This window comes from Ursus arctos, unplaced genomic scaffold (assembly GCF_023065955.2).
Source record: "Ursus arctos isolate Adak ecotype North America unplaced genomic scaffold, UrsArc2.0 scaffold_30, whole genome shotgun sequence".
Taxonomy (NCBI): Eukaryota; Metazoa; Chordata; class Mammalia; order Carnivora; family Ursidae; genus Ursus; species Ursus arctos.
In genome coordinates, this window is record NW_026622986.1 from 6,617,053 (window position 1) to 6,641,327 (window position 24,275).

The 24,275-nt window shown below is 36.4% G+C and overlaps 1 protein-coding gene across 1 annotated transcript in view; it reads right to left on the bottom strand.

Moving 5' to 3' along the window:
• The window catches only part of CCDC7 (coiled-coil domain containing 7), a 245,984-nt gene that overhangs the window by 86,383 nt on the left and 135,326 nt on the right, over positions 1 to 24,275 (bottom strand). Inside the window, exons 17-18 of the mRNA XM_057304764.1 lie at positions 3,622 to 3,904; positions 2,684 to 2,756 (exon numbers count right to left, since the gene is read on the bottom strand). Coding sequence (XP_057160747.1) covers positions 2,684 to 2,756; positions 3,622 to 3,904 — 356 coding nt within the window. The remainder of the gene's footprint in view (positions 1 to 2,683; positions 2,757 to 3,621; positions 3,905 to 24,275) is intronic.

Consider the following 24,275-nt stretch of genomic DNA (forward strand, 5'->3'; position numbering starts at 1 on the left):
TAAACTAAATAAGACCTAAATAAGGTGGAAAGGCATTCTGGGTTCGTGAATTGGGGGACTTAATACTATTAAGATGACAATACTTCCCAAGGTGATCTACAGATTGAGTGCATTCTCTAGGAAATCCCAAAGGCCTATTTGAAAAAATGAAAAGATTTGATCCTAAAATTCATATTTAGTTGCAGGAGGACAAAAATAGCCAAAGTGGTGTTGAAAAAGACAAAAATTAAGAACTCACATTTCCCCATTTCCAAACTTACTACAAAGCTAAAGCAAATCAAAACAATATGATATTGACATATGGGTAGACATATACACCAGTGGAATACAATTGAGAGCCCAGAAATAAACCTATACATGGGGTTGACTGGTTTTTTACTAGGGTGCCAACACAATTCAGCAGAAAAAGAAAAGCCTCTTCAACAAACAATGCTGGAACAACTCAATATCCACAGGCAAAAAAAAAAAATTAAGTTGTATGGATCACTACTTCATACCATACAAAAATAAACTCAAAATGTATTAATGACCTAAATATAAGAGCTAAAACCATAAATCTTTTAGAAGAAAGCATAAGGGTAAATCTCTTATCTTAGATTTGGCCATTGATTCTCAGATATTGACACTAAAAGCATAATAACAAAATAAGAAACAGATAAATTGAGCTTCATAAAATTATTTTTATGCATCAAAGGACATTTTCAAGAAAGTAAAAAGATAACCTACAGAATGAGAGGGAATATTTGTAAACCATACATCTGACAAAAGGTTTAATATCCAGAATATATAAAGAACCTCTACAACTCACAACAAAAAGACTAACAAACCAATTATAAACTGGGTGAAGGAGTTGAATAGACATTTTTTTCCAAAGAAGATATACAAATGACCAATAAGCACATTAAAAAAATGCTTCACATCTTCAATAATTGGGAAATGCAAATCAAAATCGCAATAAGATATATTTCATACCTACTAGAACCATTATAATTAAAAGAGCAAAGAAAACAAGTGTTGGCAAGAATGTTTATCCTTCTATATTTCTGGTGGAAATATAAAATGGTGCACACACTGTGGAAAACAGTTGGGCAGTTACTCAAAAAGCTAAAATTAGAATTATCATATTATCCAGCAATTACACTCCTACCCAAAATAATTGAAAACAGATTTAAACAGCTACCCATACACCATGTTCATTGCAGCATTATTGACAATAGCCAAAAGACAGAAACAACCCAAATGTGAATCAGCAGGTAAATGGATAAACAAAATGTGATAGATAGATAGATGATAGATAGATAGATGATAGATAGATATAGATAGATGATTGATAGACAGATAGATGATAGATAGATGATAGATAGATAGATAGATAGATAGATAGAGATAGATAGATAGATAGATAGATAGATAGATAGATAGATAGATGATAGATAGATGATAGATATGCAATGGAATCTTATTCAACCATCAAACAATGAAGTTCTGACACATCATGGATGAAACTTAAAAACATTATGCTAAGTGAAATAGGTCAGATACAAAAGGACAAATGTTGTATGATTTCACTCATATGAAATAGGCACATTCATAGAGATAAAAAGTAAATTAGAGGTTACCAGGGGCTGGATAGGGGCAGGAATGGGAGTTATTGCTTAATGAATTTTTTTTCAGGGTAATGAAAAGTTGTGGATATAGAGGGAGTGATGGTTGCACAACATTGTGAATGTCATTAATGCCACTGAATTGTACACTTAAAAGATAATTAAAATGGCAAATTTCATATTATACAAATTTTACCACAATAAAAAATTTTAGTGGATTGATTAAATTCTGGCTAACTGCTGGTTAAAATTTGTAATAAACTTTGAATAAAAGAAAACAGCCTGATCATAATAAGGAATATTTATCTCAGATAACCTGGTAACATAGGTGAAACAGTAGAGGAACTCTCAACTCAAAGCACAATAGAAGAGTAATTCTCCTGCACTTTACATCACAATCATTTAATTTTATTTAGAAAGTTCAAGCCAATGTTGGAAGATATGGGTTGATTATAAAAGTTACATGTGTTGGAAAGGAAGAACAAATTTATCATTTAGTATACACATACACACATACATACATATTTTTTTAAGAGAGAGAGGGAACACCCTCAAGTTGGCAGGGGGAGCAAAGGGAGAATCTTAATCAGGCTCCACCCCCAGCACAGAGCGCCATGGAGGGTTCAATCTCAGGACCCTGAGATCATGACCTGAGCTGAAATCAAGAGTCAGTCGCTTAACCAACTGAGCCACCCAGGCACCCTGTTTTAAAACATATTATATAAAACACCTAAATAATCTATTATTTATACCACAAATCACCTTTCTCCTGCTGTACCCTGAGGAATTTTTGGCGTGATATGTTCAGAATTCATAATGTCAAATACTGTTATTTGGTTAAGGCAAAGCAATCACTTCCCTTTTACACAGATCTTAGTTGAAATAAACTCTGGGTAATGTAATGTTAACTCATCAAATTAATTTTTGCATACTGGTCAATATATTTCCATATTATGTGATGACTGTCTAAGGAGTTATTTCCAGATTTAATAATGTTCTCTCTTCATTTATTTATGATTATACCATGGGAACACATAATCATTCACATTTTTATCTTACAAAATAGAAAATCTTTTTACCTTGAAATTCTCTTGCTTCTTGGTAAGTTTGTTTTTCAGTCTTAGTTCGTAATTTCTCTTCTACAACAGCAGCCTTAATGACAAAAGTTATAATAATAATTTCAAATTATATATCTTGGAACTCTACCTTCTCTCAGAGCAAGAATTTTTACTCATATCTACAATGCCAATGCATAAATGTTTTACTTTTATATCCTGAATGCATCAAATAAAAACACAAGAACAACGAAGGGATCTGAAACATTTGGGAACACTTATGTGGAGGGAACCCAAACTATATTGTGATTCTCCTTCTAAATAATTCCAAATAAATCATGTTAATAAGGATTATGATTCTACTTTAGATTTATATTTCAGTCTGATTCAATCTCTAGACTAACTCAAATGGCTCATGAAATTATTTTTAAGGTCACTTTAATAAATTCTATTATAAAAGTATATTGTACATATATGTCAAATATATACAGCCTTTTTATCATTTCTTTTTCCCCAGCATTTTTGCTTTAAGAGTTTCCTAATCAAATACTGCCTTAACAAAAGCAATTCTGATAATTTTCTAGCCCTTGTTTAAGGTACATAAAATCATTTCAAAAAAACTATGTTTTCACAATTACCTTACTATATAAAAATATTTTTTCTAGATGAACCCAAAATGAAAATTTCCCTGTCTCAGCTAGGAATTGTGTATATTTTATCATTAAAACTCTAAGCCACAACTTCTTTGTCAATACAGCTTAGAATTTTTTATGTTAATATTACTGATTCTCAAATATTACTTTAAAGATCCTAAATATAAAACAGATTGTATTAAATGGCAAACTTTTTATTCCTTTCAAATAAGAAAATATTAATGAGTTTTAATTAACATTTGCTTAAAATATTAAAGGAGTCTAGCAATTCAAAGTAAACAGCTTTCAAATTATTATACTTTATCTTACCTTTGAGATGTCACTACCCATTGGCTTTCTTTTATGTGAAATGAATGATGCTGTTGCTGTTTCACTCCCTTGAAGTGATGTTTTGACAGACAGTAAATCTTCAATTTCTTCGTTTGATAATAGTCTTGTTAATGATTTATCATGGGTCTTTAATGGAAGTATATGGGGTAGGTCTTTATCAGCTGAACCTTCATTTGAACTCCTTAAAAAAGCTGATCCATCTTGAGACGTTAGGATCTGTGAAAGATCTGAAATAGCAGAGCTAGCTCTTTTCTTCTCTGAGCTTTAGAATTACAAAACATCTGGTATTAGATTATGTGAAGAAAAATTTTTATTTGTAACTGAAGAATCATTTTCATAATCTATAAGAATATTAAATAAGCAATCAATTATTCATTAATTAGTGGTAATTCAAATATGAAGTTGCTGCTAGATAAGTTGAAGATAATATATCTTTTGGGATTTAAAATAGATGTACAGAATTAAGTGACATTTAAAATACTTAACATAAGAGCTATGACACAGGCACAGAACAGGCACAGAACAAAAAGTATTTGGTCAAAGTAGAGCACAAGATGTTTTAGAGGATGCCCTTTAGTCACATTTGTCCCAGTTATTTTTCCACAATTTCTTTCAGAATGAAAATAAAAATGAAAATTTCTCTATAGCAGTTTTAATATTACAAGATCACTGTCTTCCACAAGAGTCAATTTTCAAGCTCTGAGTTAGTTTTCTTCAAGGTAATAAGTATTTATTCTTCACCAGTTGGCAGGATCAGCTTATTAGGGTTCCAGAACTAGGGTAACCATATGTCATGGTTTGTCTGCACGGTGTCAGTGTATGTTAGTCCCAACATTCCAGTTTAGATGATAATTTAAATGGTCCAACTACCTATGTTTTATAGAATTTAACATAGCTTTTCTAGCTCTATCAAATGCAACAGAGTTTGATGGTTCTTTGTTTTATACAGCTATTACTCCAGTTAGTATAATTTACCTAAGGTTTATTGCAGCACCTAAAATAATTTGAATTTTGGTCACACAGATGCAAAATTTTACAATGTAGCTATTGTCACCCATCCTAATCTGTCACTTTAGGATGAATTTCAAGCACCAGGTTTTAGATTATAAAAAGAGGGGTATGGAGGACAATTCTGAGAACAAAAGTGTAAGATAATTGATGGCTAAAAAGACATAATTTATGACAAACAGACTTTTGTAGTAGTGTTATAAAATGGATTCCAATATTAAAGTAAAGAGAATAGGTGGCTGCCTGTCCTAAATTAAGGATGATATCTCAACCTCAAACATGATTTATTGGTTTTATTAGGTATTTGAATTTAAAATGACTAGTTATAAAATAGTCTAACACTCTTCTGGAAAATATTTTTGAAGACAGATCCTAGAGTACTGTTGTCATTTTTCAGCCATTGAAGCATAACAATTGTCCAAGTACATAATATAATTGATGCTTTTTTACAAACATACCTGCAGCTATACACAAATCACCACTCCTGCCACTAATATTACCACATAGCTATATATAGAAAGTAAAATACTTTCAAAGATTTTGAAATGTTTATTAGGGGATATCATTAATCACTTGATTCTACACAGGCAAGCGATCCTATTATAACAAGAGAAAAAATGTGTGGCAATATCAAGAACAAGGCCTTAAATACAATACAAAGCATATAATACAAAGTTTATTTATAAACATATTCCCACACTCAAGCTTTCCCCACTTATATTGGCTCCCACAACCACAAAGGACTGTCATTGCATAACACCATAATACTTCTGCTGCGGGGGAACAAGAATCAAAAATACTAGAAAGGTATGCAAGCAATACTGTTCAAGCTCACATCAGCCAAACAAGTACCTCTAGAAGTGGAAACAGGCATACTTTCAAGGCCTGATATTTGTTTGAATGATAAAAGAAAAGAAGAGGAAAAGGAGGAGGCAGAGGGGAGGAGGAAGAAAAGGAGAAAAAAGGAGGAAGAGGATAGAAAGTCTATGAAAGTCAGTCTATAGTCACACAGAAAATAATGATGATTTGGCCAATCCCCATTCTTTGGTAAATTATCAAAAACAACCTAAATATATTTTATAAATCTTGCTAAATTTGCATCATTTGTTATCCACTTTTGATTAAAGATTTTTTCTAGTCATCACTGTGTTAAAACACAGAGTATAATAGTATACTTATGAGCATGTATTTCAACAGCTTTGATAATAAGGATGTTGGTAGCATTCTACATGACAGTCTTTAATATCACTGATGTGATATAAAGATATAATAATATTGATATATAAAGAATAAATCTCCTCTTGTTTGCAAAAGCATTTCTTAATACTGAAGATCTGAACATTGCATCCTTTCTCACCAGCAAATAGATGTATAAAGGTATAATCTGTTATGCATATCATCAGGCACACATTTTTAACACATTGTCATCCAGGCAAAATGGAAGATTTCCATAGAACTACTGCCGAACCTGTTCTGAGTTGATTTGTCTGTCTGTCTCTGTTTCCATTTTCTAAACTGTCAACACAATCCCCAAGACATTTCCCTCCTCCCTTAGGAAAAAAAATTTCTTGTAAATATTGATATATACACTGAACCTTAAATTATCAATGGAAATACAGAGGAGAATGGATTTGATATTCTTATCTGCAATAATAAAAGATGAAGAATGTATTTCTATATGCAAGAAAAACAAAAGATCTAGGATTCAAAGTGTGTAGTACAACCTTAAATGATTCTAAAAATTAACTTCATAAGAAAATTTCAATATAATGAATGTAAAAATAACTTTCAAAATTTATCATATTTGATAGTTTTAAAAATTATCATTGGTCAAATTCTTCATAGTGGTTAGTTTTAGGCTCCTCAACTAAAAAGGAACTCAAAAAAATTGAAAATATTCAGTAAAAATACAAATGATTAAAAACCTGGAAAAATGAAATGTCAAAATACTTAGAATTATTTCATCTAGAGAAAACAAGGCTGGTTGACTACTCAGAAGTAGTTTATAAACATCTAAATATATCTTACACTGAAAATATTGACTGGCTACAAATACTAGCTACTGCTATTACTGAAATAATTAAAAATAGAAATTAAACTATAAAATAAGGAAAGTATATGAAACAAAAAAGGAAAACTATTCTAACACCAGAAAAACAAATTATCGGTTAATGAGGATGATAAACATATTTTCTCTTGCATGGCCCTGGTGGATATTTCCCTTTCCCCAACCAATAGCTTGGCAGAGATTCTCAAAATCTTTCATTGATACCTGCAATATTGGACTGTGAACTCCCTCCACACACCCTTTTATTGACATGTCTACTTCCTCTTCATCAGGAAGTTTCACAGTTAGAGAATCATCTATTTTTTCTCTGCATTCCTCCCAACTTCTCTAAAAATACTATATACTAGTATGTGAATAGGACCCTTCCCATAGAGCACTTTAGATTATCCATCAAGTTGTCACTAGCCCAAACATTCCTTGTGCAAAATGAGAGCTTGGAATATTACACATATTCTGCTTCTACTCTGTTTGTAAGTTTTTTCAATAAATACTATTGTAGTATAACAACCTACATCATATAGTCAGTTGTATATGACTTATCTGGATATTATAGATTTGGAAAACAGAACCAGTTTCATTGGACCCTGACGGAGGTGGAAAATTAACCCACTGGAAGACAAACCCACTAGAAGACAAACTATTGAGTTGGAATGGCCAATATCTCAGTGGCCATGTTATATATATCCACAAAAGCCCCAGAGACACAAATTACTTGGCCAAACTAGAATGACTAGAGCCCATGTAGCCACAGAGATATGGGATACCACAACCTCTAAGTATGTAGGATAGCCACATAGTCCAAAGACCACTAAAGCCCTGAAATGGGAAAATTTCTTAGAAATTCTGGAGCAGGGAGGAGCCCAAGACGGCAGAGGAGTAGGAGACCTAAATTTCATCTGGTCCCAGGAATTCAACTAGATAGATACCAAATCATTCTGAACACCTACCAAGTCAACTGGAGAAGAAAAGAATAGCAGCAACTCTATGAACAGAAAAGCAACCACTTTCTGGAAGGTAGGAGATGCAGAGAAGTGAATCTGAGGCGACATATGGGAAGACAGACCACAGGGGGAGGGAGCCTCAGTCAGCCAGCTACTGGCAAGAGATAGAGCTGCAGAGCACAAAATTGGAACTTTTAGAAGTCTGCTCTGGTGAGGGACGTCACTCTGGTAGCTAAGTGGGGGGGGGGGGGGTGGAACCCTCGCTGGGACAGTGTGGTCTCAGGATTCTCAGAGTCACAGGAAGACCAGGGGTGCCTGAGTGCAGCAGAACTCCCAGGTATCAGAGTGGGGAGTCTGGCTGCAGTGAGCCCAGGAGTGGGCTCTCAGCTCAGAGTTGCCATGAACTATGATCCACAGCACAGCTGGGTCACTGCTCTTCAAGCAGAGGCCCAACAAGTGGCATAACTGGGGAGACTCCCCTTCCTCTCCTGGGAGGAGTAGCATGGGAGCGTGCCAAAGGAATCTGCTGGGTTTGGAGTCTCCAAACAGGGCCGTGTGCCAGAGATAGAAATGCTTGGTCACAGGCCAGGTGAGCACAGAGTGTGGCTGGAGATCAGGGAGACAGGAGTGATTGACTGCTTTTCTCTGAGGGTGCACTGAAGAGTGGGGTCCCAAGCTCTCCACTCCTGGTTCCTCTGGGATGGGAGACTGGGAGGCTGCCATTTTCATTCTCATTCTCTAAAGCTGGGCAGAAAGCCTTCAGTGAACAAAACCAAAAAAGAGCAAACTGGATCGGATTACTTAGCCTGGCCCCAGGCAAGGGCAGTGCAATTCCACCCAGGGCAAAGACATTTGAGAATCAATGCAACAGACCCCTCTCCCAGAAGATCAGCAAGAACGCCCAGCCAAGACCAAGTTAACCTACCAATGAGAACTGCAAAACTCCAGTGCTAGGGGAATACAGCACATAGAATGCATGGCTTTCCCCCCATGATTCTTTAGCCTTTCAACTTTAATTTTTTTTATTTTATTTTTTTTTCTTTTTTTACTTTTTCTTTTTTTTTTTTGAATAGTTCTTTCCTTTTTCAACCAACCTCTTACCTTATCAATTCCTTTTTTAAAAATCTTTTTAAATTTTCATTGTTATATTCTATTCCTTCATTGTGTTTAACCTTATTTTGTGTGTATATGTAAGTTTTTCTTTCTTTAAAATTTTGGGAGGCAGTTTCTTCTAACAGACCAAAATATACACAAAATCTAGTGTATGGCTCTGTTCTATTCATCTGCCTGATCACATTCTCTCTCTCTTTTTTTTTAAATTTTTCTTCTTTCCTTTTTCAACCAACTTCTTATCAATTCCTTTTGTAAAATCTTTTTTTTTTGTAATTTTCATTTTATATCATATTCCATCCTTTCATTGTATTTAATCTTATTTGTGTGTGTGTGTGTGTGTGTGTGTGTGTGTGTGTATACATATATTTTTTTCTTTCTCTAAAATTTTGGGATGCAGTTTCTTCTAAGACCAAAGTACACCCAAAATCTAGTGTATGGCTCTGTTCTATTCACCAGCCTCATCAAATTCTTTTTTTTTTTTTCTTTTTCTTTTTTCTCTTATCTTTCCCCCCGGTTTCTGGTCTCTTCTGATTTCTTTACTGTATATTTCTCTGGGGTCGTTGTTACCCTTTTAGCATTTTGTTCTCTCATTCATCTATTCTTCTCTCAACAAAATGACAAAATGGAAAAACTCACCTCAAAAAATAAGACAAGAGGCAGTACCGACTACCAGGGACCTAATCAATAAGGACATTACTAAGATGTCGGAATTAGAGTTCAGAATAACGATTATAAAGATACTAGCTGGGCTTGAAAAAAGCATAGAAGACCCTAGAGAATCCCTTTCTGGAGAACTAAAGACTAACTAAGTCGAAATCAAAAAGACTGTTAATGAGGTGCAATCAAAAACTCAGGGTCTAAGTGCTAGGATAAATGAGGCAAACGAGAGAATTAGTGACACAGAAGACCAAATGATGGAGAATAAAGAAGCTGAGAAAAGGAGAGATAAACAACTACTGGATCACGAGGGGAGAATTTGAGATTAAGTGACATCATAAAGCAAAATATTAGAATAATTGGGATTCCCAGAAGAAGAGGAAAGAGAGAGGCAAAGGTATACTGCAGCAAATTATAGCAGACAACTTCCCCAATCTGGGAAAGGAAACAGACATCCAAGTCCAGGAGGCACAGAGAACCCCCCTCAAAATCAATAAAAATAGGTCAACACCCCAACATATAATACTGAAACTTGCGAATCTCAGAGACAAAGAGAAAATCCTGAAAGCAACTCAGAACAAGAGGTTTGTAAGCTAAAAAGGTAGACACATTAGATTGGCAGCAGACCTATCCATAGAGACCTGGCCAGCCAGAAAGGACTGGCATGATATATTCAGGGTATTAAACAAGAAAAATATGCAGCCAAGAATACTTTATCCAGCTAGGATGTCATTCAAAACAGAAGGAGAGATAAAAGCTTCCAGGACAAACGGAAACTAAAAGAATTTGCCATCACCAAACCAGCCCTACAAAAAATATTGAAAGGGGTCCTCTAAGCCAAGAGAGAGCCCAAAAGTAACATAGATCAGAAAGGAACAGAGACGATATACAGTAACAGTAACCTTACAGGAATACAATGGCACTAAATTCATATCTTTCAATAGTTACTCTGAATGTAAATGTAAATAGTTACTCTAAATGCCCCAATCAAAAGACCCAGGGCATCAGATTGGATAAAAAGCAAGACCCATCAATATGCTATTTGCAAGAGACTCATTTAGACCCAAAGACACCTCCAGATTTAAAGTGAGGGGGTGGAAAACCATTTATCATGCTAATGGACATCAAAAGAAAGCTGAGGTAGCATTCCTTATATCAGACAAATTAGATTTTAAAACAAAGACTGTAATAAGAGATGAGGAAGGACACTATATCATAAAGGGTCTATCCAACAAGAAGACCTAACAAATGTAAATATTTATGCCCCTAACATGGGAGCAACCAATTATATAAGCCAATTAATAACTAAATCAAAGAAACACATTGACAATAATACAATAATAGTAGGGGGCATTAACACCCCCCTCACTGAAATGGACAGATGATCTAAGCAAAAGATCAACAAGGAAATAAGGGCTTTAAATGACACACTGGGCCAGATGGACTTCACAGATATATTCAGAAGATTTCATCCCAAAGCTACAGAGAATATACATTCTTCTCTAATGCACATGGAACATTCTCCAGAATAGATCATATCCTGGGTCACAAATCAAGTCTCAACCGGTACCAAAAGATTGGGATCATTCCCTGCATATTTTCAGAACACAATGCTTTGAAACTCGAACTCAATCACAAGAGGAAAGTTCGGAAGAACTCAAATATATGGAGGCTAAAGAGCATCCTACTAAAGAATGATGGGTCAACCAGGAAATTAAAGAAGAATTTTAAAAATTCATGGAAACAAATGAAAATGAAAACACAACTGTTCAAAATCATTGGGATGCAGCAAAGGCAGTCCTAAGTGGAAGTATATAACAATATACTTCTCGAGAAACAAGAAAGGTCTCAAATACACAACCTAACCCTACACCTAAAGGAGCAAATAAAGCCTAAACCCAGCAGGAGAAAAGAAATAATAAAGATCAGAGCAAAAATCATTGAAATAGAAATCAAAAGAACAGAACAGAATAATGAAACTAGGAGCTAGTTCTTTGAAAGAATTAATAAGATTGATAAACCCCTGGCCAGACTTATCAAAAAGAAAAGAGAAAGGACCCAAAAAAAATAAAATCATGAATGAAAGAGGAGACATCACAACCAACACCAAAGAAATACAAACAATTATAAGAACATATTAGGAGCAACTAAAGGCCAACAAACTAGGCAATCTGGAAGAAATGGATGCATTCCTAGAGATGTATAAACTACCAAAACTGAATCAGGAAGAAATAGAAAACCTAAACAGACCCATAACCAGCAAGGAAATTGAAGCAATAACCAAAAATCTCCCAACAAACAAGAGCCCAGGGCCAGATGGCTTTCCAGGGGAATTCTACCAAACATTTAAAGAATTAATACCTATTCTTCTGAACCTGTTCCAAAAAATAGAAATGGAAGGAAAACTTCCAAACTCATTTTATGAGGCCAAAATTACTTTGATCCCAAAACCAGACAAAGACCCCACGAAGGAGAATTACAGACCAATATCCCCCATGAATATGGATGCATCACCAAAATACTAGCCAGTAGGATCCAACAGTACATTAAAAGGATTATTCACCAGGACCAAGTGGGATTTATTCCTGGGCTGCAAGGTTGGTTCAACATCCACAAATCAATCAAAGTGATACACTATATTAATAAAAGAAAGGACAAGAACCATATGATTCTCTCAATAGATGCAGAAAAAGCATTTGACAAGTACAGCATCTTTTCTTGATTAAAACTTTCACAGTGTAGGGATAGATGGTACATACCTCAATATTATAAAAGCCATCTATGAAAAACCCACAGCAAATGTCATTCTCAATGGGGAAAAACTGAGAGCTCTTCCCCTAAGGTCAGGAACACAGCAGTGGTGTCCACCATCACCACTGCTGTTCAACATAATACTAGGAGTCCTAGCCTCAGCAATCAGACAACAAAAAGAAATAAAAGGCATCTGAATTGGCAGAGAAGTCAAACTCTCACTCTATGCAGATGATATGACACTTTATGTGAAAAATCCAAAAGATTCTAAAACTGCTAGAACTCATATGGGAATTCAGTAAAGTGGCAGGATACAAAATCAATGCACAGAAATCAGTTTCATTTCTATACACCAACAAGAAGACAGAAGAAAGAGAAGTTAAGGAGTTGATCCAATTTGCAATTGCACCAAAAACCATAAGATACCTAGGAATAAATCTAACCAAAGAGGCAAAGGATCTATACTCAGAAAACTATAGAATACTCCTGAGAGAAATGGAAAAGAAATGGAAAGAAAAGAAATGGAAAAGAAAAAAATGGAAAAGAAATGGAAAAAGAAATGGAAAAGAAATGGAAAGAAATGGAAAAGAAATGGAAATACATTCCATGCTCATGGATTGGAAGAACAAATATTGTGAAAATGTCTATGCTACCTAGAGCAATCTACACATCCAATGCAATCCTTATCAAAATATCATAAACTTTTTTCACAGAAATGGAACAAATAATCCTAAAATTTGTATGGGACAAGGAAAGACCCTGAATAGCCAGAGGAATGTTCAAAAAGAAAACCAAAGCTGATGGCATCACAATTCCAGACTTCAAGCTCTATTACAAAGCTGTAATTACCAAGACAGTATGGTACTGGCACTAAAACAGACACATAGATCAATGGAACAGAACAGAGAACTCCGAAATGGACTCTTGACTCTATGGTCAACTAATCTTTGACAAAGTAGGAAAGAATATCCAATGGAAAAAAGACAGTCTCTTCAACAAATGATGGTGGGAAAATTGGACAGCTGCATGCAGAAGAATGAAACTGGACCATTTACTTACTTACACTATACACAAAAATAAACTCAAAGTGGATGAAATACATAAATTTGAGACAGGAATTCATCAAAATCCTTGAGGAAAACACAGGCAGCAACCTCCTCAACATCGGCCACAGCAACTTCTTCCTAGACACTTTGCCAAAGGCAAGGGAAGCAAGGGCAAGAATGAACTGTTGGGACTTCATCAAGATCAAAAGCTCTGGCACAGTCAACAAAACCAAAAGACAACTGACAGAATGGGAGAAGATATTTGCAAATGACATATCAGAAAAAGGGCTAGTATAAAGAAGTATAAAAAACTTATCAAACTCAATACCCAAGGAACAAATAATCTAATCAAGAAATGGGCAGAAGACATGAACAGACATTCCTGCAAAGAAGACCTCCAAATGGCCAACAGACAAATGAAAAAGTGCTCAACATCAGTCGGCATCAGGGAAATCCAAATCAAAAGCAAATGAGATAACACCTCACACCAGTCAGAATCACTAAAATTAACAAGTCAGGAAATGACAGATGTTGGCAAGGATGTGGAGAAGGGAACCCTCCTACACCATTGGTGGGAATGCAAGCTGGTGCAGCCACTCTGGAAAACAGTATGGAGGTTCCTCAAAAAGTTGAAAATAGAGCTACCCCTATGACCCAGCAATTGTACTACTGGATATTTATTCCAAACATACAACTGTAGTAATCCAAAAGGGCAACTGCACCCCAATGTTTATAGCAGCAATGTCCGTAATAGCCAAACTATGGAAAGAGCCCAGATGTCCACTGACAGATGAATGGATAAATAAGAAGTGGTATAGATACACGATGGAATATTATACAGCTATCAAAAATGAAATCTTGCCATTTGTAACAACGTGAATGGAACTAGAGGGTATTATGCTAAGCGAAATAAGTCAATCAGAGAAAGACAATTATCATATGATCTCACTGATATGTGGAATTTGAGAACAAGGCAGAGGATCATAGGGGAAGAGAGGAAAACATGAAACAAGAAGAAACCAGAGAGGGAGACAAACCATAAGAAACTCTTAATCTCAGGGAAAAAGCTGAGGTTGCTGGGGGTGAGAGGGATGGGGTGGCTGGGTGATGGACATTGGGGACGATATGTGCTATGGGAAGTGCTATGAATTGTGTAAGACTGATGAATCACAGAGCTGTACTCCTGAAACAAAACAAACAAACAAATGCCATTAATAATAATTTTTTAAAAAAGAAATCCTGGAGCAGATTTGCTATACAAGAAAAATCTGGAGCAATAGTTTTTAAGTAGGTGGCTACAACACCTTTTTTACTAAAGGAAAGTCAAAGAGGCTAGGTCAGTAAAGCCTAGAGAAATTGTGACTGAAAGTTAACAGGCCGATACTAAAGCCTAAAAAGAACTAGTTTGTAGTTACTTTTTCCTCCAGGTAGAAGAGTAAAGGTTTAAATCAGCTCCTAGTGCTGGAGCAAAGCTTTAAATAAACCAAAGGGGGGAAAAGGTGGAGGTGAGGGTTAAGGGGGATAAGGGTGGGTGGGGAGAACTCTAGTCTTTTCTTCAACCTAGCCCTGCTAGCTGTAGCAATCACTCTCTTCCCCTTGCATTCCAGCTGGGATCTCTTTGCAGCTCTAATGTTAACTTTGTAAATGCTAAATGTATTGCTAGTATGAATTTGCTATGAGTAAAAATGAGAATTTTTAAATGGCTTTTTATTTTGTAACTGTGCATCTGGATATATGATAAAAATTAATGTGAAATGCTGTATGTTTTAATTTCATAAATGCTAAAAGGGTCGTCCTGGTCAGGGAAAGCTGCAAAGAAAAAGTGTTAATGGGATTTTGCTGCCAAGGGTGACCTGGAATTTAAATTCTTTGGATATTGAAAATAGAACAACGGGGAGCCTGGGTGGCTCAGTTAAGCATCTGCCTTAGGCTGAAGTAATGATCCTGGGGGTCCTGGGATCCAGCCCCTCATCGGGCTCCCCACTGAGTGGGGAGTCTGCTTCTCCCTCTCCCGCTCCCCCTGCTTGTGCTCTCAATCTCTCTCCCTCAAATAAATAAAATCTTTTTTAAAAAAAGAAAACAGGACAAGATTTCATAAACCATGATTTTTGTCTATTAGAAGCCGGAAAAGCAGCCTATGTTTGCTTATTAGAAAAGGAAAAGCAACAGGAGCCAGAGAGTCAATCCCTAAATGAAGATACACATTTGGAGTTTTATCTTTTTTCTTTTTAAGATTTTATTTACTTATCAGAGAGAGAGAGAGAGAGAGCACAAGCAGGGGGGAGCGGCTGGCGGAGGGAGAAGCAGACTCCCAGCTGAGCAAGGACTCGACCCCAGGACCCCGGGGATCATGACCTGAGCCAAAGGCAGACCCTTAACTGACTAAGCCACCCAGGTGCTCACATCTGGAATTTTAAACAGCAGGTTTTGGTTGCTAATAGGCTCTTGTAAAATCAAACATTTGACCCTTAATGTTGATTTTCTGGCCTGATGTGCATATTTTTTAAGTGAGTCAAATTTGGGCTCTAAGACTAACAAAGAAGGTTTGGTAACACCTCGATTGACATTTGGACTTGCAACAGGGCTCTCTGACTCTGTGGCATCTCAGCTTTGCTACTAATAAAAATAATAAAGAAAAAAGCTATTCACAGATCCTAATTGCCTGGACCTGACTCAGCTAAAACCTGACACTGTCTGCTATGGGCTGTTTCAGCTTCAGCATGGCTTATTTTAAAGAATGAAAAACAGAAAGGCTTAATCAGACTCTGGGACAGCTCCAGATCTAGGACAACTGTCTTTGAGTCCCTAAACTCCAAAAACATCATGAATGCAGACTGCACCATCTGCACCATCACATACCAATATCCACAGAAAAGAGCTTGTTTTCTGAAGAAACCATCTTAAATTCAGCTGCTAACCTACTCTGTATACAGAGACTAACTACACTCCTCACTTTCCCTGATGAAAGTTGCAAGTTGGGGAAAGTCACAACTCAAGAACTGTGACCACTGCATGCTCTTAACAGATCAAACTCCCAACTCCCTCTCTGGATGTTGATTATTGGTTTGACTTACTGGACTCGTTGCAGTTTGCAGTAACGGACTGATACTCTGACTCTACTTCTCTCACCTGTCTCCTGGTATACACACCTTAGTAGGTCAGTTTGACTATTAAAAACAGCTGTTCCCACAGAGGGACTGATTTATTTTTTCTAGGCTGCTCACTAGAAAAATGATCAGAACAAAAGGGATGGGAGGTTATGTAAACCCATTTTGAAATTTTTGAATATTCAAAATTTGTTCTGACCAGTTCCTAAACATGTTGTATCTTTCTGGTTAGGATGTTTAAAAATGCTTTTCTGCAAAAATGATTTTGTCCTTGCATACAGCCCTTCTGGTCAAAAGATCTGGATGAAAGCAGAACATGGTTTAGAAAGAATGTAAAGTTTTGATTACTGAATGAAAACACTGATTTGTGTAACGCCTGATAAAAAAAAAAAACAAAAGCTCAGCGCCTTAGGAGGCACTAGGGAGGGGGAGGGCACTAGTAATCTTTGTTTTTCAGAACTGTTCCAGAAGTGTTACCCTCTTCCTGAAGGAAAATACCCTGTGCTGCCTTTCCAAGCTGCTGAGAGCACCTTGAATTCAAACTGACTGCTGAGACCTAAGATCACACTTGACAATGCTGATTATGAAGGGGTGGCCCAGATCCTGCACTTTCCACACAGAACTGCTTCAGATGTCCTCCACACTTCCCAGGTAGATTAACTGGTGTCATTCACAAGAAAAACTGTTTGGAACTGACTGCTTTCAAGAAGTCCTTCTAAAACAAAATGATTCAACTAAATCAATCAGCCTGGACCAGAAACCCTATGGTGAGAGGCCACATAGGGGCCCTGTACACCAGCACTGACTAAAGTATGTCCTCTTGGGGTGCTCTAATGATTATAAAGTCTTCATTTCCAGGGATACCATGTGTCCTCTCTGGGATTAAATTTGCTGCGTGTGTGCCCTGTTATGACACTGTCTCAGCCCGGGAAGGCCTTCACATCAGTTTCAACTTTTTGGCCATAGTTGTAGAGTTCCTGAATTGGTGCCTTGGGTAAGGTAAAGAAAAGATCAGTATAGAAAATTAAAGAGAGGGGCGCCCGGGTGGCACAGCGGTTAAGCGTCTGCCTTCGGCTCAGGGCATGATCCTGCCGTTATGGGATCGAGCCCCACATCAGGTTCCTCCGCTACGAGTCTGCTTCTTCCTCTCCTACTCCCCCTGCTTGTGTTCCCTCTCTCGCTGGCTGTCTCTCTCTCTGTCAAATAAATAAATAAAATCTTTTTAAAAAAATCAAAGAGAAAGTCACTTGGCTTTCTAAGATATGGTGAATGGGACTTGTTTTACAAGTGAAGTCCAGGACTCCTAAAGGGTATGACTGAGATTAATACGACCCACTAATGACAATTTTTTACTGTAAAAATGTTTTGGTCAAGGGGGTGTACCACATAGAAAAGAGTGAACCCAGCAGGACTGAGACTGTTATCCTTAGAATAACCTGATTGCAAGGTTGAGTCTTGGCCAACATTTGGGAACTCGGACTTAGGGAGGGTTTCTACAATTCCCAGAACTGATAAGAGTGGCTCACTGTGCCCAAATTGGTAGCACAAATAATGTGATTTATACAGAGTACCTGCTTTGCTAATGGGAGCCTAGAATTTTGGTATATAGCAGGCAGAGGGTGGTATATGACTAGCCTCACTAAAAACCCTAGGCGCTGAGTCTCTAATGAGCTTGACATTCCATATGTATTGTCATAATTCATTGCTGGCAGAATGAATTCTGTGTGACTCCACTGGAAGAGAACTCTTGGAAATTTGCACCTGGTTTCTTCTGGATTTTCTCTTATGAAACTTTTCCCTTTACTGGTTTTGCTTTGCAACCTATCACTGTAACAAATCATAGCCATGATAATGACTCTGTCCTGAGTCCTCTGAGTTCTCCCAGTGATGGGACTGGTCTTAGGAACCCCTGACACACAGGGCTACTATTTGTACTTTATATTACAATCAAGTTTGCTGTTTCTCTTAGATTATATAACTGACATTGAAGTTCTGGAATACTAAACCCAAAACAGATACAAAGCCATGCTGATTAGAAAACTACCCTATTGGCCAAGTACATGAACTTGGGAAGAACTGTCTGAACTAATCATTCAATAATATTGCATATAGGGAGGGTAAAGATAAAATTAGTCTCCAAACAAAATTTGATGAATACAGGGATTCTATGAAATGCCAATATGTCTCGTTAAAACCACTGGGCATGATAGTCAAAGCTTCAATAGCAGAAAAAACCAACTGTACCCCCCCAAGTCTTTGTTATTATACCAGCTACTGAATAAGTTGCTGCCACTACTGATACATGTATGCAGCAAGACGTGAAACATGCAACCTTTACTAATCTTTCTTGGGAATATTTGAATTCCTGACATACATTTTCAACAGATGGAATAAAACCAGCACAATGTGAACTGCTAGCAATTTCCAGACATTCTAGTATATTGAAGACAATGGCCAACACTGAAAAAGTACTGCTTATTTTCTAGGCACATCTCATTAAAGATAATTTTAAATGAAATACAATCCAGGGCCCTGTCATTCAAATGAATTTGGGGAAGGGGATCATTATTTGGACAATACCAAAAAGATATATTCTACAGCTTTACAAGAAAATTTATTAGCTCTACAGGTCCCAACCACAAAGGACTTTCTTCTTTAAGCACTGATAACAACACATTCTACACCTAATGACTCTTCAGAGCATCTGTATCACCGTAACTAATTTTAAATGGAAGCCTACATTAAGAAGCTATGGAAAAGTTCCAGGCATAAAAACAAGTTTTAACTTTACATCTGCCATATTTTTTAGACTCATGCGATTACAGGTACATGGCATGTAAGCTAACTTTTGCTGATATTAGCTTTTGGCTAATAATACTTCAAATTACTTGTCAGTTCCTGGGACTTTGAATTCCATTATTTCTTCCCTCTGCTAAATATCACACTCTCTTGGCCTATTATTGGGCCCTAATGGGGCAGATTTTCTCACTTTCCAAACATTCCTATCCCATGATGGATCTTCTCTAAAGTCTCATAAGGTACAAGCCTGGAAAATTCTACTGAAATGGGACCTGACTTAGCACATCCAACCAAGGGCCAATCCTGGTTCTTAGGACCTTGGCCAAATTAATAAAATATGTCTGCACACTCGCTGGACACAGAGATACTCCCCTGCTGTTTTAACCAAACCATTGACTTAGTAAGACCCTTGCCTACAAGATTTGCCACCTGACAAGAAAGTATGATTCACTGATCCAACGGTCTCTCTCAAAAGTCATAAGATCTATCGAGGTACCGCATTCGTCCACCAGAATAATGGTAAGTTGTTAAGATCCTATAGAATTGGGATCTTCAAAATTAGGTGAATTTCAGGCATTGTTCATAACCACAGAGCACTTTTTTGTCCTTTTGTAAAAGGACAAAACTATTAAATACACATACTTTTCTGAGACACCCCCTACCCAAGGAAATAGATAGAGCAACCTTTTTTTTTTTTAAGATTTTATTTATTTGAGAGAGAGAGCGAGAGTGCACATGCAAGAGCTGGGATAGGGGCAGAGGGAGAGGGAGAAGCAGGCTCCCCACTGAGCAGGGAGCCTGATGCGGGACTCAATCCCAGGACCCTGGGATCATGACCTGAGCTGTAGGCAGATGCTTAACCAACTGAGCCACCCAGGCACCCCAGGTAGAGCAACTTAATAACAAACTCAATCCTTATTTTCCATGTGTTCATGCCCACAAGGAGGAGCTAAATCTAAAAGAAAAATATCTGATCTAAAAAAGTTAATCAAGAATGTATGACCTTCGTGTCTACTATGGTCTTGGGTCCATCTCCAATCTATCCCATCATGAAGGAACTAGATGTTAAACAGGGAATGTATCTAAAAGACAGAGAAGCCACTGTTGCCCATCAATCCTATTCTACTTGCCATCTAAGCCAGTCTCTTTTAAAAACAACCTCCACAGTGCTTGTCAATACAGCTTTCCCTTGTTGTTCACAAGTTATAGGCTGCCATACCCTGCAAGGGCCTCTCTGTACTGGTTGAACTCCAATGTACTTTGGAACTAAAGAGTGAAAGAAAGAGTATTTCAAGATAAATATTATATTCCCTTTTTTTTTTACTCCCTACTTTGATCTCAGTGTATGAATGGACAAAGCAGACTGCTTATTTAAAAGATGGACATTGTCTTTGCATCAGATTCTTCTGCCAACATCCTCTTCTAGCCCTGCAGGTGACTTCTGAGGGGAAAATAGTAACTTTGGGGTCCCTGCTGAATTTATTGCTCCAAAAAGTGAGAAGCTGGCTCATTTCCAAGAAGGAATAACAGATCTCAGTTTATCAGGCGTGAACATGTCTGACCTTGGGAAATGGTTGGAGGGGGGATATCAAGGGAGATAATGAATAAATTTCTCTCTTCCTGCAGATATTGTACAGATATTCCAAAACAGCCTTCTTTGGCTGTCCAGGAAGTAAAGCTTATGATGGATGAATGTATTTACTTATGCTGGTTTTGCACCCACACCTACCTCAGCTGGTGACCCTACTGGCATCTTTCTCCCAGGCAATACTGTATAAATTGTTGTGATTAGGACCAGATGTCAGCCAGAGCTAATGGAGAAACCTATTAGTGAGACCCAAAGACCAAGAAGTAGACAGAGGACAAACAAATCTCTGTTATGGCATGGGCCTGGTAGTTCTCTCCATTCTCCCTTTTGGTGGTTTGCTAGAGCTGGCTCACCAGGACTGCTGAATGGAAAAACAGCTCTCACTGACACCAGCTATGTTAACATACAAAATGCCTACTCCTCCAGGAGCTTCCTTTTTCTAACAAGGCCATTGCCCCAAGCAGGAATCTCTCACTGTTAACATGGTTGACTAGGTGCTCTCTATCCCCTCCCAATTCCTCATAATTTTGTAGGGTTATGTAAGGAGCAAGTCCCTGTCAGGAGCACTTTCCATGGTGAATTTGATGTACTTTTCTGCAGAATAACAACAGCTCAGGATATATTGTACCCTCTACTGTTTCTTAGTTTATAAGGTTTCCTCTATAAAATCTAACTAATGTCTATAATTTGGGCCACAAATAATATGTTACTTGCACAACCATTAATTGAGGAAATTATAAAGTCTCCTTTAGGGTTTTTTAAAAGGTAAACCTCCATTTGTAGTTTATTTTGATAAAAATTGGAAAGAGGCAAAAAATTTTGACATGTTTTTTATTTCATAATTAGATAATCTCTTTTCTTGATACATAATATCTTCCTTGACCAGCAATCTAAATTAGCCTTCCCTGTGACTCCCTATCAGGAAGGGAGTTTTATTCTCTTCATTTATTACTCTCTAAAATTATCTTGTTAATATATTTTCAATTGTTTTTTGCTTGTCTTTCCATTATAATGTAAATATCACAAGAGAAGAAAGCTTTTTTGTGTTATTTATCCATAAAACCCAACGTTCAAAAGAGTACATATCATATGATGGTGACACTATTTGTTTTGAGTATTGTATTGATTGAGTTTAGTGAATAAAGGAATGAATAAATTTAATAGCTAATCATCTAATCCATGGGGAAAAAAGGACGCATAATAATACACTTCCTCTTTTGTATATGTTTTTGTGCTTAGTGTTGGGGGCAAATTTGTAAAAAAAAAAAAAAAAGGATTTAGAAAGAAGTAGGTTGGATGTATAACTCTTAAAAATAAAACATCAGTTTACATTTTCATATCCAAAAAGTGTAAATTTCAATGCTATAAAACATTTAAGAAAAGCTAACACATTTGATGTGAAACACTGAATTATTAACATCTGTTGTGTTTGATTAAATATTTGCCACTAACTCATTCCCTAACCAAAACAAATCGCTAAATGTTGTAAAGCACAAAAAAAAATGTACTTTATTGTAATCAATACCATGTGTTTGTTCAGGTGGGATCTCCTTACTTCGCTCCCATCCACTCTCTGAAGGTTTGGGAGACTTTTCCAAAGTATTTTAGAAATTCTATTAGGATCTAAGAAGTAACCTAAAATGAAGTTTGATGAATAATATTGTGCCATGTGCTTAATAGTTTGATTTTTTAATTATATTTAGCAATATTCAACCTACAACTATCAAGGGAAATTCTATAAAATCGAACCAGCTAAAGCAACCTATTTCATCTCATATCTCCCATCTTTTCCTCAGTTTAAACTAAAATAAATTACTGGTCTTTCCCTGGCACATTGCGTAGATTCTAAACACCTTGGTTTTTTTTTTTTTTCCAACTCTTCAGTCCACCTGTAACACCTGTTCCTCATATTTCCCTGTTAAAATCCAGCCCGTCTTTCTTAAGTTAAATGCTGTTACACTCAATCTAGCCAGAAATAACTTTTCCTCCTTTTTGATATAACCTCTTGGTAACCTTTTATAGAATGCATCTTCTGCATTATACTGCACTTATTTTCGCACATGTCTTGTCTGCCTACTAGAACATTTAATGCATTGAAGGCAAGGATGTTACAGCTGTCATCTTTATATTCCTCACAATATCTAGCACAGTGTGTTGCACAGCATGGATGTTCAATCCATATTTCCTTATTTGAACTAATTGAAATAATCTTCCTTCTGAAGTTAGGGAACATTACATGAATTAACACTAATGGGGGGAAAAGCCATTTAAGAGGAATTTTTTTATATTCATTCTATGAACTTTTTCTGGCCTTAATGTCCTATATTCCCTACCATCCTTAGTCCATTATTCCCCATCCAACACTTCTTCCATTCTTCCACTTCCCATTATTACTCTTATTAACTGTGACTTATCAGCCAAGTAGAATGGGGGCTGGCAGGAGTAGTAACTCACAGTAACACTATCATAACCCATCTTCAAGATTTTTCCAAAGCTCAGAGAAAGTAACTAAGACTGCCTTGCTATGTCTTCAATAGAGACTAGAAATTCTCTTTAAAATACTTTTGTTTAAGCCAATATTTCTAGTTCCTGAGAGTCACCAAATATAGTCTATTAAATTCAGCAGCAGCAACTAAATGTCCAATATTAAAACAACTTATATGAAAAGTTATTACTTCGTGTTCTTCAAGGTGACAAATTATTAGCTTTCCAGCATTTTCAAAGCCTATTACTTCATGATGTTTCCATAGAAGAGCTATAGTAATGTGCCATGCTCTACCATAATCTTAACATGAGTATGAATATCATGCTTTGTTTGTTTCTATTTCTACAGTTCAAAAGCTGGTTAAGTTCCAATTAAAGTTGAAGGTAACTATTAATACTTTTTCTTATACCTTCTCATATATTCGTAATACTGACCAAATATAATTATAATGTGAAGTAATGACAAGAACTCTACACATAATAAGTTTGCAAAGCAACAAATGTCTATCTTCTCTTGAGATATTAAAAACATACTTTAAAAAATATAATCACTACAGACATTAAAATGGACCTTTTCAAAACTTCTAGCCCTTAGTCATAACATTTATTACTTAATTCTTGCTAATTCATCTGGGTCTGTAATCTAGAAATATTAAAAATAGTAATGAAGCAGAGAAATGCACATTTCTAGATCATGCTTTCCTCTTTTCTGCATGGCAATCAAAGCTAAAATTTTATATATTAAGCTCTGTATAATTAGAGAATAAGTGCCTCGTGTAAATTGAATTTGAATTCTCAATAATTCAAGTGAATGACTGAAAGGAAACACTGTCACAGTTTATTCTCATTGAAGAGAAACCTAACTCTTATTGACAGAATTTACCATTCCACTAATCTATCTGGTTCAGGCTTTCTGTTTCTTGACCGGTTTGTGAATCGTAACATGTTGATCAAACAGACTCACTCACTAATGAAACTGTAAGATTTAATTGGATAAGTCAACCAACTCAATTATTTATGTGCATGCATATGCATATACATAAAGTGATTAAGCAAAAATGAAATGCAGAA